This window comes from Temnothorax longispinosus, chromosome 4 (assembly GCF_030848805.1).
Source record: "Temnothorax longispinosus isolate EJ_2023e chromosome 4, Tlon_JGU_v1, whole genome shotgun sequence".
Lineage (NCBI taxonomy): Eukaryota > Metazoa > Arthropoda > Insecta > Hymenoptera > Formicidae > Temnothorax > Temnothorax longispinosus.
In genome coordinates, this window is record NC_092361.1 from 24,026,859 (window position 1) to 24,037,322 (window position 10,464).

Consider the following 10,464-nt stretch of genomic DNA (forward strand, 5'->3'; position numbering starts at 1 on the left):
CGACATGTCCATGCATAAGCAATTAAGCTTAAAATATATGCATATCTTGAAATGCGTCATAATAGATATGCAACAGATATGACATGTCCAGGATATACAGAGGCTGACCAAGGCTGACTAATAAAAAAAAACGTAGCGATAAAAAAGTATATATAATTGCTGTATATGCGCCTGTTTCTTGAGGTCAGCCCGAAACAGTAACGGCGCGGCGCGCTAGCTAGAATTCTCTTTCTCTTCTACATTTTTAATATATATTTAAAATATTTAAAAGTCTTGTTAATTATTAATTAACAAGGATTATTAGTCAGCCTTGGTCAGCCTGTATCAGCCTCTGTATAATCCTGGACATGTCATATCTGTTGCATATCTATTTTGACGCATTTCAAAATATGCATATATTTTAAGCTTAATTGCTTATGCATGGACATGTCGTCGTCGCTTTAAAATATGAACAAAGTTGTAATTTCTTTTAGTAAATATAATAGCAATAAATATGATGTAAATAAATAGGTGTTCGAAGTTAATTATGCATCAAATATTCTCTTTTTTTATTTCTATTATTATATTACTTCGAATCGGTATTACTTTTCGCTAGTGAATGCAGAAAATCACTTTTATTATTGTTTGCTGATCGCTAATCATATATATGTATATGTATATAAAATGTTAGCGATCAACAAAATATATATATATATATATATATATATATATATATATATATATATATATATATATGCTACATTACTGGTTACTTCATCATACAAGCCCATTCAAATATATTAATTTTTTTAAATCATCTATATATAATTATATATAATCTGTATTTTTATTTCAAGTCAAGTTATTTTTCTACGGTTTTCGTAATGGAACATGAGATATACTTTCTTCCTAAAAATTTATTTCTTTAAAATAGCTATACGTTTTTCAACCGATTCATTATGTATATTATTTTGTATAACTTAGACATCTCTGTATTATAATTTCCAAGAAATAGGATTAGTTTCATTAAACTTTATTGCTACGTTCAGATAATTTTCAATTAACATTTTATATTAGATGGGAGTTAATATAGCCAATATAATAAATTATGTATTGTATTTTTGTGCATACTAAGAATATTTATTCAAACGCATCCTAAACAGCTCAACATCTTTCGTGAATAACTGATGCACGAGTTACTTTTATTCTGATCATCTATGGAAGTGTCTAGATATAGAGACACTCTATCACTAATAGAGTACAATTAGTGATACTTGTAAGACTTGTGATGACCTGAAATGAGGAAAAAACAGAACATTAAACTCGTACTCGCATTAGAAATAGAATTGAAATTCCCTGCGTTCTTCTATACTCACGTAGCTTTTTGTAATTCATTACATAGAACGCAAACATAGAAACCACTACCACTTGGAAGAAAGGAGCTATACCAGTTCGTTTAGGCTGCAAGTACTTATGCTGCCAACGCCAAAACGCTGCAAAACAAACGAAATAATATTACAATAGAGAATTTTTACGCTCAAGTTACCCAGGTAGCAATTAATGTCTAAAAGACATCATAAAGACATCTTTAAGATTTCTGGCATCTTAAAGACATCTTTATGATGTCTTTTAGACATTAATGCTACCTGGGTATATTCTACAAGTTATTCAAATATTGTTTTCCGAATGGCAGATCAAAGTTATGCAATTTTTGACCGATGGGTTCTTTCTTGATTGGAAATACCTCGGGAGCACAGTGCCGCAAGTGCCTGTGGACTCTTTTGTCGTCTCGCGATCCAGGCAGGGATCTCGTTGAGTTTCAGATCCAAGAACGCAGTGTCAGCTGCATGAAGAGAAAGGCGGTTATTATATAATATTATTAATTGTGTCCAAGGAAAAGACGTACACGCGTCAGATGTGACGAACAAACTCACGCTTTCCATAATAACGTGCAGGATCATACGGCCCGTGTCTCACAAAATCGTATTCCGCAGGATAACCACCGATCTTCAGTTTATCCGCCATGGTAAAATATCGGGTTTTTATAGAATGAATTTCACGATGTTATCGGACAAAATACATACATTACATATACACGAATGTGCAATGTGCAATGCCAATCACAGGCATAGATGGGCATCCGGCATAGATAAAAAGCGTATATTGAGTATTCCTTAATCCTCAAATTTAATTATAGATGGCGCGTGAATCTGTGGTTAAAAGAGAAAGAAGACAAACTTCTCAAAGCAAGTGGGGGACTCAATTGACCAATTGTCAATTGGTTGATTTAAAATGAAAATATCTGATTGGCTGGTCCAGTGGACAAACTACAGGCACCGTGGGCTGTGAGTGGCTGTGACGGAACGGGACGCTCGTCTCTCTCTCTCTCTCTCTCTCTCTCTCTCGGATTGCAGCGTGCCACAGAATCGTCGGATCTGGCATGGCGGCTCAGGATTACAGAAAACTGATATATCGAATGTTTATTTAATACGTGTGCTTCGCGGAATTTATGCGGATACCGAGGTATATCGCATTCGATAACATTGACTTTCGATTAGATTAACGTCTTTCGGACAATCGATCTCGCTTTTCTCAACCGTCAACCTGACTCGCGTCGTGTCGCGCGGCTTCAGAATGAAGTCGCCGTCATTTTCGAAACACGGGTAAAGCAGCTAGGATCGAGTGACGCTGACGCCTGGTGACGCCGCGACGTGTTTATTGCCTTTAACCTCGTATTTAATCGTGTTTTGATCTTTGATTTTTGGCGATCGTGGAGGATAGACACAAGTAATGTTCATAAATCGGTGAATTGCAGATAATTAAAATCGCCTCGCAATTCGCAATCATCAGTAAAGCAGCGATCGTGCATATTATTTTCGGTTGGCATGTTCCGCGGATATTTCTCTTTGACCTTAATTCATACATTTATTCGTCTTTTACGCACTCTTACGTCGCTTATATTGCAAAATACGTAAAAGTGTATAATTTCGTTGTTCAAAGTGCAAAAAGTATAGGTGTAGGAGCAGAAAGTGTAGCATCTACGCGATCGATATTGCTCCTAGCATGACGAGTGGCGAGTGGCGAGTGAAGTTGGCCGCGCGATTTACGAAATTCTCTCCGCCATGTTCGATCGACGATCACAGGACTCACTCGTCGCGTCTATCTGCGGGATGTCACGGTCACGGGTGTCGACTGTCGAGCGAATCGTAGCGATCGTAGCTTCTCCGCTGTAATTATAAGCCGCGTCGCGAGATTAATGCCGGGAGTGCCGTGCATAGTGTTGAAAATATCGCCGACAAGTGACGATATCGTTGATTTTCGCATGTAAACATTGTGAACGTCGCCGCGTCGTGAGTCGCGAGTGAGTGCGCCGACGGAGATGCGACAACGGATCAACGGAGAAGGGCCTGGAGGATCGAGGAGAGGAGGAGGCGGCCTGGGAGGCATCGGGCGACGGCGGAGCAACCGTGGGGTGAGCATAGTTAAATTGTTATTCGTCTATTACTTTTTGCGGTCCTGTCAGATCTGTCAGTCATGTGACGGAATATCCGCCACTTTCTCAAGCGCGCAACTTTTGATTCGTCCATTTTACGATTACTTGATATTCGTTAATAATATTATCTTGGATACCCACTTTAATGTAAAAATATTTTTATGTTACAGATCAACGCAGGGTTACAACTTACAACTCCGCTGTTGCGCATCGGCCGGTGAGTTATTTTTTGTGTCAGTGATAGTGATCATATTGTTATGAGGCCGCGGCCTCATATGCCATATCATTGCAATATGTATAAGATGAAAGTACACGATTGTACGTATAATTGATTTCTAACTTTAAGGGGTCATTCTACTTTGACGGCCCAAAAACTAGGCTATTTTTAACCATTTTTTTCACAGTAAATACATCATATAATAAAATGATTCTTTTTGGGATTTATTAGGGCACTCTTAGATAACACGAAAAAATTTTTGTCATAATTAAAAAAATTGTTTACTTTATCGTTTTTACAGTGTCAAAATGGCGTGTCAAAAAAGATGCAAGTCCGCTGCGTTGATCAGTTTTTTTATTCAGGGTTACCTGAAATAAAAAGTCAAAAAGATTCTTAATCTGTATGAGTGTCGCTATGTCCCGAACCTCAATAATTTTTGTTTAAAAGTAACAAAATGGCGCCGGTTTGAAGAAAAGTTTGAAAAAAATCACCTTTTTGGGGGGTATTTTTCACTATTTTTTAATATAAAAAGTAAGATAAAATAAACATTTTGACCTGATTTTGGTTCGGGACATATAGCGACAGTCATACAGATTAAGAATCTTTTTGACTTTTTGTTTCAGGTAAGCCTGAATGAAAAAACTGATCAACGCAGCGGATTTACATCTTTTTTGACACGCTATTTTGACGCTGTAAAAAACGATAAAGTAAAAAATTTTTTGGTGTTATTTAAGAGTGCCCTAATAAATCCCAAAAAGATTCATCTCATTATATGGTGTATTTACTGTGAAAAAAATTGTTACAAATAGCTATAGTCGTCAAAGTGGAATGACCCCTTAAATAAATAACGTCGCACACGGTTTTTATCTAAAGAGAAATATTTCTGTATTTCCAATATCGTAAACTTACGGCGTTTTTATTATCTATTATCGAAAGGGCAATACTTGATTTCGTGATTTTGAATAAATTATTTCCTTTACCAATGTTCATTTTTTTTTTATACAAATGCCGAATATTCTTGTTCCATCTCGTTCAGCATGTTGTAAAGTCGTTTCTGTAAGCTGTCTGGCGCTGCCGCACGTGGTAAATGCGTCGTGCCGCCGTCTGGATTAGCGCATTGTCTCAATAACACTGCCAATGTGCTAGTAGTATGCTCTGACATAAGCAACCCAGGAATAATTATCGTCCCTGAGAGCGTCCAGCCGAGAAAAATTTTTTCGCAAATAATCTAGAAGCACACATAACTTTTACGACAAAAATAAGTACAAAAAATATAGAAAACTAATGAAATTTAACAAATATAATTACCTGTAAATTATTATTGAGAACCGGAGACTCGCAGCGTTTGTTTTTCGAGCATACCGACCGGCAGTCGAAGTAATCGCAGTCCTCGTGTTTTTCGCAACTCTTACCGTCGTTGGTGATGCGATCGACGATAGATTTGGGGAAGACCGCGTCCAGATCCAAGAATTTCAATTTTTGCCCGCCTAATGGTAAACCGAAATGATTGATTTTCACGTCGCAGAGATAAAGCGGCTCGGGAAAGTCCGTCTTTAGTTCCTCGAGTAGATTAAGAATCATCACGGCGAGCTTGAGCCTTTTAGCCCATTCGGGTTTCGAGTCGGACAGGGCTAGCACCGTCGTGGGTGTCTCGATCGGCCGGACGTATTCGACCGCGTAAAACGTTCCGCACGTGCCGATCGGCTGGGCAAACACGTCTCTGTCTTCGTACAAAATCGCCATTAGATATTCATTTTCCTGTAGCAGCGGCCAGAGATTCTCCATCTCCAGCTGACGTCTCACGGCGTCGGTCTCGACTCGGTGGGTGCGCAATCGGGCGAGTCTTTCCAGTTGATGTCGCGAGAGAGTCACGTTCAATTTATTGATAACCAAGTCCTTGATCATGGTGATAAAGTCCTCCTCAGACGGCAAGTGCCGCGAACCGGTCGCATCCATCCAATAGAGCGATTCGAATTGTTCCGAGGATGTTTTCGTCCTAATTCGAGATAAGACAATTAAAATTTCTTAATAATTAAAATTAATAAAATATGAAAATATAACGCGAAAAAGAGGAGAAAGAAACAAAAACGCGCCGTCCCACTTCTGAGCCATCCCACATAGAATAGAACAGTGTAAAAAGAGAACGAAAGAATACCTTGAAGCCTTGAATACGAGCCGCGTCGCTTCCCAATGCGCGGAGAAAACGGCCTCCTTGCCCACGTGGAGCGTCTCACATGCTAGCGAGTGTATCCCTTTTTCGGTGCACAGTGGTTCGCAGAGAATTCCCATCGCGGTACCATCTCGGTGCTGGCTGCACTGAAATAGAAATGGAATTATATGATCAGATGCTGTGCGAATCGGATAAACGAAAAGATTTCAAGTTCATCGAAATCGAAAAAGAGATATTCTGGAAAAACAAAAAATGCGTCACGCATACAATGACGTGGGGTTGTGCATTAGTCTATGCATAAAATAAAACTTCTTACATCAATGCTAACAATAAGCATTAGTATATTGATGATTATTAATAAATAATCATTTCTCTAAAACTAGAATATTTATTATAACCATGATTTATTGCAAATCTTTTTATGTTTATTATTATGTTTCTGTTTATATTAAATGCTACTTCAAATTAAATTAAATATTTTGAAAAAACTCAAAAGGGAGAAACATTGAAGTCCAGTTGGTAATTAGTAAACATTATTTAAAACCTCTCTCTCTCTCTCTCTCTTTTTCTCTAAACAATTTTGTCTTTATCTGATAAATTTTTTGGTGCTATTTCGCTCCGAATAAAGATTAATCTAATGACAAAACTGGACAAACGCGTTTTAACACTCATTTCAGTGGACAGTTTCTTTCCGCCACGCGTTGTCTGAATCGCGAGAATTTCGGAGCGACGAAAGATCACGGCTCTGTTGCGCGTGTGGTTCATATTCGTGCGAACCACGTATTGCACGCGTGCATGTGCTACAACCTCGTAACGTTGGACGAGCTCGTTGTTTGTGTGATATTTTTAGTCGGCCTAATCGGCAACGATGAGGGAACGGTCTCGGGAGGGGACGGCGCGACTTCTCGGCTCCCGTATAGACATGTCATGCGTGCCTGCACATTCTGCGCATCCGAGGTCCGAGGTGGTGCTTATTGAAAATGCTCTCGAGAGGAAGTGACTTATCTCTCATTACGTTTTGCTAGTAAACCAACGCTTTAAGATATATATGTTGCTGTGGAATTTCGGTTTTGTTTGTGTTATTGTTAAAAAAAGTACATCTCTGTACTTCTCTGTTCTCTCCAATAGAAATAGCTTTCATTATAATAGAGATATTTTAAATTATTAGGTTGAAATTTTATTTATATATTGCGATCTTTATTTTTATAATATCTTTTAGTTCAATTTTAGTTTGAGATGACCATTTATGTGGAAACATACGTATATACGACTTTTCGATCTATATTCATTGGATGTCTTCTATGTTTAATGAATACTATTTGTTCTTTGATCCTCTTTTTTAACGCTCAGTAGGTGAAATAACCTGCACATCTTTCCTCTTTTCCTCTCTCTCTCTCTCTCTCTCTCTCTCTCTCTCCCTGTATCATTTATTTCACAAATACAGTGAAAATATATTACAGATAACTATAGAAATTTTTAGAATAGTTTGATAACATTTGAATCTTTGGAAAATTTTTAACGAGCGTGTATACAATAAAGCTTGGAAAAATGTACGATGTTATCGCTCACACGATAGGCTTGCGTGTGTCGATCAAGTGTTACATAAGCGATTTTTTCTCTTAATTCTACGCTGCAACAGCACTGTTAGAATGTAATGATTAGTGACATGTAGGACTTAAGTCATATAAGACTTCATCGACATTAGGCCCGATTAGATCGCTGTAGATTAAAATGTTACTGCTTGCAAAAAGACATCCTGGAGACTTTACTTCACAAAATGGAAATAAATGCAGAGTTATTTGCAACAATTTTAATATAATTTTTACACAAAATTTTCAATATATTTCGTAGTAGAAATCAAGTTATTTAATATCGTGGCAAAAATTTATAAATCAGTGTAATAATTCTATCTTTCTTTATGACTCAATGAACTTTAATATATGTGACCTATGTAATTTTTAAATTTATCAGTAAATATTTATTTAAATTCATCAGTAGTTTCAATAAATTCATCCTTTTAATTCTGCATGAGGAATCAATCTCATTCAATTTTTATACATGTATAATTAAAATCTCAAGCAAATTATTTTAATAACTTTTATCTTGTACTTGACATTTTTGGTATATATATAATATGGAATTAAAAGAAACATTTTGTTAAGCATACTGAAACATTTTAGAGATATCTTACTCAAGCGTGGATCGATCTTGGCAAAATTAGGAATATTTTATGGGGATCGATATCTGGAGTATTATATTATATTCGGGTTACTAGAACGCAGTCTTGCCGCTGCAGCAATCTGAGACAATACAAATAAACTCTCGTTAAGAAAGTCCTAAATACTTAACGATCCAGTCAAAGCTACGTAATCCAACCACGAGATAAGCAATATCTCTTAGCTATACACGGTTTTAATTTGTTTTAATTTGTTCTCGCACGCAGACTAAAAAGGAAGCAGAAAAACCGGCTCTGCTCTTAGCCAATTTTCAAGTTGAACTTGTCAGTTTCAGGCCAAATACACTTAACTTCTCTTCCGTACGATAAGTTTATCAGTGAATCATAAACATTTTACAATCTTCATCATAGCAATTTATTTTATCAATGACCTCTGCGAATGTAAGTTATGTTTTGACTGATCTGTGTATACTGAATTTTTACTTTAATTCGTTTGCCAACCGGCCATACTTGAATTCTCTCGCGGACAAGTTTATCGGGGAGGATCCGATTGTTGCGTCTTTCGCTCGACGCTATACGCCATGGTCCATACAGAGAATCCGCAAAATGTAAATACGTCATACGTTTAAATTTACACGTACAAATTCGCCGGGTGCGGATCGGGGCGATGCGGCATGCCTCTTTCGTTACGGAGGCTGTGGCAAAGTACGCGTGCGTCCGTTTTGCTCTCTCCTCTCTCTCTCTCTCTCTCTCTCTCTCTCTCTCTCTCTCCCCCCCCTCTCTCTCTCACCCCCTTTCGCCGGCGCTGGATCACTCGCAGTACTCGCACATCTTCACTACCTCGACGTATTCACCCCGACGTGCCAACCCTTCCCTCGGCGCAATCGGTATCGCGCTCGAAGATGCGATATCGCGCACGCCGTGACCACGCCGTCCCGAATGTTCCGATCGGAGTAACACCAACACCCAGTGAAACTCACCACGGTGGACACGTGACGCCAAGCCTCGAGATTCGTGCACATTATGCCCCAATGTAGAAGCAGGTAGACGACGAGGAACAGACCGGACGTCAGGAGGACCGTCGCGAGTTTGTAATGGTACATGAAACCGGGCAGCCGCCGGATGTTCATGATCGCGCTGCCGTTCGTCAGATTCCTGACGGGGATCAAGGTGAGCGAACTTCCGCTCTGTTTTGAAATTTTTCTTTTGTTTTCTTATTTTTTTTTCCTCTTCTTTAATCTCATCTACGACCCGGCCTCGCGGTCCTCGTCGTCTTCCGCGGCAAAACCGTATTTCGCGTCAACATTTCGTCTCGTAACGTCGGCCTCGTTGCCGCTGCCGCTGCCGTTGATGTTGCCGTTGCCGTTGCCGTTGCCGCTACGACCCCCGGGTCGCGTCGATGACGAACGTTTGCGGCAATGCGGCATAATCCGCAGCAGCGTACGAGAGCGAGGAAGGCGAGCGTCGCGACGTTGCGCCTTGCGCCTTGCGCCTCTCGTGGCGAGTCTCGGCTCGGGCTCGGGTCTCTGCCAGGACCGTATGCCGATCAACAATCACCCCGTAAAATGATATTTGGCGACATAAATTTGAGGATACACATCAGTTGTACAGTATTACGTTCCTCGCTCAGCTTATTGGGGTACGTTTGTAGATATGCGTCTCGAGATGGTCCGAGATTTCGTTGAATCTCTTATATCCTCATGATCGTAGATTAATTTAAATCGCTTTGCGGTTTATAACAACGTGATTAATTTTGTTGACATGTCATTATCATTAATCATCTGTATGTGATGTCTCGCGAAGGCGCAGCCACCTGACGGTATACATCCGGACTCGCACGAATTGATTTAAATGCTTAATTAACGTGGCGCAATTAATGCACATGTCTTCTTCAAGACTCTGTGCATGAATAGTACAGTATGATGTAAATATTGCAATGTGTACGCGGCAATTTTTAATTAAGGAAAAATTACAATAATAATTACTCCAAGTGATTTTAAAAGTTCGAACAAATTTTAAATGTAAATATTCAAAGTGTTCGTTAATATCTTTCAACAGGGAAGCTATTGATATTATAAGATTTATGAGGATAATCTTATTAAAAAAATAATTTTTATAAAGAAGTAACTTTTAACTACTACTTTATACCTATAAGGAAATATTTTCTATTAATCACAAACCGATGATCTGTTAAAGATTAATATATTAAGTATAATATATTAAGTACTGAGCAATGCTGCGTAATTACATCTCCAAACTATGGCCTCGTCTTTCTAATAATTTTCCACTTCCTCTTTTGAAAGCATGAGTTACTTGATGAATGTACATATAGTTTCGAAAAATTATAATCCCGAAATTATTTGGAGCGAAACAATATATAAAAGTTATATAGTCTCAAAATCCACTTATTTCACCCTAAGTACAGTAAG

General features: G+C 38.5%; 3 protein-coding genes across 10 annotated transcripts in view; 1 reads left to right on the plus strand and 2 right to left on the minus strand.

Moving 5' to 3' along the window:
• Positions 1-996: 996 nt before the first annotated feature.
• Atpsynf (ATP synthase, subunit F) lies at positions 997-2,106 on the minus strand. 2 transcript variants are annotated; one of them, XM_071776837.1, is made up of 4 exons: positions 1,914-2,106; positions 1,724-1,822; positions 1,356-1,472; positions 997-1,272 (listed from the first exon to the last, which is right to left on the minus strand). In XM_071776837.1, the coding sequence occupies exons 1-4, from the start codon at positions 2,002-2,004 to the stop codon at positions 1,244-1,246; spliced, it is 336 nt and encodes a 111-aa protein (XP_071632938.1). In that variant the 5' UTR covers positions 2,005-2,106; the 3' UTR covers positions 997-1,243. The 2 variants fall into 2 exon arrangements, with proteins under 2 accessions (XP_071632938.1, XP_071632939.1); XM_071776838.1 differs by having other exon boundaries at positions 1,886-2,097.
• Positions 2,107-2,652: 546 nt separating this feature from the next.
• Positions 2,653-10,464, plus strand: part of LOC139810959 (uncharacterized) — a 77,486-nt gene continuing 69,674 nt past the window's right edge. The window contains exons 1-2 of one of the 2 annotated variants that reach the window (XM_071774909.1): positions 2,653-3,451; positions 3,643-3,689. The gene's annotated coding sequence lies outside the window, so the exon portion shown is untranslated. Of the gene's footprint in view, positions 3,452-3,628; positions 3,690-10,464 lie in introns of those variants that run through there. The other variant, XM_071774910.1, reaches the window with a different exon arrangement.
• On the minus strand, positions 4,585-9,515 carry Aln (divergent protein kinase domain 1C). 6 transcript variants are annotated; one of them, XM_071774916.1, is made up of 4 exons: positions 9,016-9,515; positions 5,845-6,005; positions 4,998-5,685; positions 4,585-4,933 (listed from the first exon to the last, which is right to left on the minus strand). In XM_071774916.1, exons 1-4 carry the CDS (start codon positions 9,163-9,165, stop codon positions 4,832-4,834), a joined length of 1,101 nt encoding a protein of 366 aa, XP_071631017.1. In that variant the 5' UTR covers positions 9,166-9,515; the 3' UTR covers positions 4,585-4,831. The 6 variants fall into 6 exon arrangements, with proteins under 6 accessions (XP_071631017.1, XP_071631015.1, XP_071631020.1 ...); XM_071774914.1 differs by having other exon boundaries at positions 4,585-4,917; positions 9,016-9,513; XM_071774919.1 differs by having other exon boundaries at positions 4,585-4,917; positions 5,845-6,000; positions 9,016-9,156.

Coding starts and splice junctions, on each gene's coding strand:
- Aln (XM_071774914.1), bottom strand. CDS start 9,165: ATGAACATCCGGCGGCTGCCCGGTTTCATGTACCATTACAAACTCGCG. Junction 6,006..9,015: donor GGCGTCACGTGTCCACCGTG/GTGAGTTTCACT, acceptor TTTCTATTTCAG/TGCAGCCAGCACCGAGATGG. Junction 5,686..5,844: donor CTCGTATTCAAGGCTTCAAG/GTATTCTTTCGT, acceptor ATCTCGAATTAG/GACGAAAACATCCTCGGAAC.
- Atpsynf (XM_071776837.1), bottom strand. CDS start 2,004: ATGGCGGATAAACTGAAGATCGGTGGTTATCCTGCGGAATACGATTTT. Junction 1,823..1,913: donor TGCACGTTATTATGGAAAGC/GTGAGTTTGTTC, acceptor CTCTTCATGCAG/CTGACACTGCGTTCTTGGAT. Junction 1,273..1,355: donor AATGAATTACAAAAAGCTAC/GTGAGTATAGAA, acceptor TCCTCATTTCAG/GTCATCACAAGTCTTACAAG.